General features: G+C 41.6%; 1 protein-coding gene across 1 annotated transcript; it reads left to right on the top strand.

Annotated features, from left to right (window-relative positions):
* The first annotated feature begins 289 nt into the window (after nt 1-289).
* LOC123059476 (uncharacterized) lies at nt 290-4080 on the top strand. The gene is made up of 8 exons (XM_044482042.1): nt 290-403; nt 507-579; nt 956-1356; nt 1438-1568; nt 2816-2966; nt 3039-3305; nt 3570-3669; nt 3742-4080. Exons 3-6 carry the CDS (start codon nt 956-958, stop codon nt 3091-3093), a joined length of 738 nt encoding a protein of 245 aa, XP_044337977.1. The 5' UTR covers nt 290-403; nt 507-579; the 3' UTR covers nt 3094-3305; nt 3570-3669; nt 3742-4080.
* Nucleotides 4081-4543: the final 463 nt, after the last annotated feature.

Raw genomic sequence — 4543 nt, 5'->3', positions numbered from 1 at the left:
TCCAAGGAGGTTCTTCCTGCCTCTCTACCCCCTCTCGGCGGCGGCACCGCCGCCGACGCTGCGCTATAGACCTCCCCCCCTCCGCCGCCCATGTCCCTGTCCCCCGCCCTGACTGCGGCGTGACCTGGAGGCGCCCCTCATCGGCAATGAAGTCTGTAAGTCCGCCTCCTTGCCTGCCTCCAGCTAACTGTATTGATCTTGTGATTCAAGCAGTTTCCATCTGTCAATTTTGGGTAGTAAGATCGCCAACCACATTAATTGTGTTGGTTCTTGCTTTTTGAAGCAGGTCCCCTCCTCCAAAGAGGTTGAGGAATCCTCCGAGAAGAACACCACCCCTCCTCCTCACCGCCCTCTCCACTCCCTTCCCAGATCAGTTTCTCCACGTAGCAACCACTGCTCGTAGGTAATGACATTCTGCGTATTAAACCTTCCAAAGGAGTTCATCTCTTCATTCTGCTTCCTGAATGATATTCCCGCATTCTTCCTAATTCTCCTTGTGGTAGCAGGGACTGGGGACCACCATTGGGGCGAGAAAGGTTGGATTCATCCTATTCTTCATTACCCAGTCCTCCAAGAAAGGCGAGCGCAACATCTCTGATGGTCTTTTTAATTCTTTTGGCTATCCTATTTTGTTTATTTGTTGCTGTGTGTACCTTACTTAACTAGATGATTTTGGTCTTGATCTTGTGATGGAGCTGATTGCTGTAACTATACCCCATGTTCCAATTTTGGCTAGTAAGATGGTTGTAATCATTTCACCTGTTTCACCCTTATTTTCAATGTTAATCTATATTGGGTTCTGCACTTCTTTTCTTAGAAAGTTCACTGTATCACCCTTATTATCTGTGTTAATCTATATTTGGTTCTGCACTTCTTTTCTTAGAAAGTTCTACTGTATCACCCTTGTTTACATTGCTTTCATCATTAGCTGATGCACACTATTTCTTTCTGTCAGATGGAACCTGCCCTTGTGGATGAAAAACTAATTCCTTGGGAGTTAAACAAGTTTAAGTTGAATCCATTACGTAATGGTGGTGTCATTGCTTATTATCAAATCAATAAGCTTTCAGATCTCACTGCAACTGCTCAGTTAGCACCAAAGGATAGGCCTCTAGTCTGTCTGCATCTGAAAGAGTCAGAAAATTTGCCTAAGATATCAATTATGAATCTGAGGCATCGGAATATTTTACGAGTTGAAGCTGTACAAAAATTGGAACTGCCGTTCTCGAACCAGAAAAACATTGCTGTTGTTGTGGAGCCTCATGATGGACCTCTCACTTGGTTTTTAGTCAGATTGCTTCTGACCGAGAAGGGCAGTAATGCCGTCCCATCACAGTCTCTTAGAGATGTTATAAGGTAAATTTAATTGATTTTTTTCAAACATGTGTGTACTTTTATTATTAGTATGTAACTTAAAAACTTAAAATACCATTGCAGACAAATTGTGGAGGCTATTGAAGAGCTCAGAATAAATGGAGTCTATCATGGCAATCTTACAATACATAATATATACCATTCAAGAGTTGGTGGTGCTATTGTAGTGAAGTTGGTTAATTTTCAAAACAGAGGTACATTTGTCAGTAATCCTTCCTTGGTTGTAAATTCTACTCCCTCCGTCCCAGAATATAAGAACGTTTTTGACACTAGTGTAGTGTGAAAAACGTTCTTATATTTTGGGACAGAGGGAGTACTATTTTATCATGCATATCCGTACAGCTGGTTCTTTGCAACTGCCGCTTCATCGTATTTTTCAGCCTCTTTTACAACCAGAATACCTTTTGCCAACTTGTGCATACCGACAGGTGTGAGAACTTATCACACAATGCTATTGGTAGAATAATGTGAAATATAAAAATGGAAATCATGGAATTTGATGTTTGTGCACTAAAAGAATATTATGAATAATAATTGTCGGATAGCACTTGTGATTTTTCAATCTTCATCCTGCAGAAATACTGTTAGAGGGATTATTGGAGCAAATCAGTGAGAACTTACCCTCTGTTAGGCAATATAGTTGCAGAATCTATTAACATCACACACAAACGTTGTACCTATAGAGCCCCATATGGCGAGATGAGTTATATGCACCCAAACCCAACATCGAATGTCCATGGCCAGATGAATATTAACAGTATAGCCACCACAATTTGTCCATAAACTTCCCACACTCCCCATGTTGTATGTGACTAAAGATACATAGAGAAGGAGAGGACTTTGCCACAGGGCCTCTCGGATAGTAAAGAAGAGTATCTTGGCTCAAGTTCTTGTCTAGAGTACCAACCGGTACTTTCGGAACTGTGTGTAGATAAGGGAATAGAAAACACTACTCCAATCTGTTAGCTCAAGAATTGCAGAATGTGCAGTGTGCAAAGATATACCTACAATAGATCATTAAAAAATTAGATCAACATGCGTTACAAGATCCCAGAAAAAGGTCAAAAGGAGGGGCATGGTACTTCTGTATGTTATTATGTTTGAATAGTCAAACTCTAGATGACAAGTTATTACAAAAGAAAACACAGAAGCTTACAGCATAGGAGAAAGGCATACAGAACTGAATATGTATCATAAGAGCATTAGCACAAAGACAGCATTCTGATAGAAGTTGTAGAGAATCATGTATGCCATACGCTGATATTTCCAGTCTTGTGTACAAGAGAATCATGTATCACCCCTTTTATCTATCTCCCACCTTTAAGAAAATTGTCATTTATTAAGCTATGTCATTAGTTGCTGTTTTTTTTTTTTGCAACATCATCTATATAGTCTTTGTTCTCTATATCAATATTCATAGATTGGGATGTTGCAATTTCAGATATCGAATTGGAGGCTGCACAGTTAATGGACTGGGTTGGGCTTGGTAATATTCTTCATACTATTTCAATTGCAGCAAAGTTCAGGTATAATACTGCCTCGTGCTCCATAATTGACCATCTGGCATCAAAATTGATGGCATTAACAAGCATGTACGTCCTAAATCGCATCCTTGGGATTCTGATGTATTTTTCTTTTCACTGACCCGTTTTTCTTTTGTATAGTAACTGTCTTCCGAGTATAAAAAAGGGTACACTAGATGATATGTTACAAGGGTGAAGAACCACGCGTGGCCACTACCATGGGACAGTAAGCATTTTGGACTCGTAAAGGCCATGAACGACTACCGTGAAGAAGTTGCGGTAAGAGATAAACACAAGGGAGTTAATCCAGGTCCAGAAGTTCTGAAACAGTATCATTACAATGGACAAGATCCAATTCACAATGTACAGTGTATGAGCGGAGCTTACACTCACCAGGACAAAATAGAGGTGAGCAACAAAACCTGAGTACATTAATTGATTGAAACAAAGTAATTAACAAGATGTTTGTTCCTGGTTCCTTCTATTCTGTCTATCTTCTATTCTGTTGTTCCTGGTTCCTTCTCCTATGTGTCGGGTGATATCTGTTGTAACCGTCGTGTTGTATCTCAATCTTATCTATAATGAAAATGGTTCAGGCTGGCGTAAGCCCGCCGTAGCACGATCAAAAAACAAAGTGATTAACAAGATGTTTTCATCTGATTCTTCTTCTAGAAGGACATTAAAGATGATAAAGACAAGCGAATGTCGGTGGATGTGGCTGTCCAGAAGGAGCAGCCAGAGTTGTGTCTTGCCCTACGTAGGTTGCTCGCAGGTAGGGTTTGCTGTCTATGGTTGAATAAGTTCTGCTTAGAAGTTCATATTGCTGATGTTGTCTGATGTGCAGGGGAAGCCTTCTAGAAGAAGGCAATGAAGAATGTTTTCACCTTTGTGGTGTGAAAGCGAGGTCGGTTATGCTTATGCTTCTTGTGGCAGTAATTTCAATACCTAGGAACAATTTTCTGCAAGGCTGAATATTAACACGATTTTGATATAATGTGTTGTACACCTATCTCATTCGTGTTCTGTTTTTTGACATAATGTGCTGTAGAGTACACCTGTCTCGCCTTCTAACTGCAAGGCCAGGTTGGGGATGTGGGTTTGGTGCCTTCTGTAGTATTTGATATTGCTTCTTGTGATGGCATCTCCTTTTTTATGGTTTCTTTTGCTTGTGTGGTACTGAATCTGTAGTAGTTGCTAATCTTTTTTTTTCTTTAATGGTGGAGGGGTATGTCTATTTTATTTGATGGTTGCCTGCGTTTCTAGGTTACCGAAAAAGGGCTGCCCCCCGCTTTAGATTTAGATTATAAAGCAACGACCACACCATACAAATGCTCGGGCCTCAGCACAAGCAAGCCCAAAAAAAACAGAAAAATAAATTGAAGAGAAAAGAATGCCAACAACGACGGATCAACGAAAACGATGAGGACCCGCAACCGCCGCGCCCAGCGGATAACCACCACGCTCCTAGCACTTCGGACCGTCGCATACCAAACAACACCCTCAAGAAGGATCGCGATGATGACGACGCTGTTGCCCGGACATGTCCTAGGGTTTCCCTCGGTACGCGAGGGGTGAGGTGGAAGGGGTAAGCCCGACGCCCTTCAGGAAGGCACGGCGGCGCCCACGAGCGTCACCGCGTCGGTGCC

The sequence above is a fragment of the Triticum aestivum genome, chromosome 3A (genome assembly GCF_018294505.1).
Source record: "Triticum aestivum cultivar Chinese Spring chromosome 3A, IWGSC CS RefSeq v2.1, whole genome shotgun sequence".
In the NCBI taxonomy this organism is placed as follows: Eukaryota; Viridiplantae; Streptophyta; class Magnoliopsida; order Poales; family Poaceae; genus Triticum; species Triticum aestivum.
Note: the sequence above shows the minus strand (reverse complement) of the source record. Positions and strands in the feature narration are given on the sequence as shown.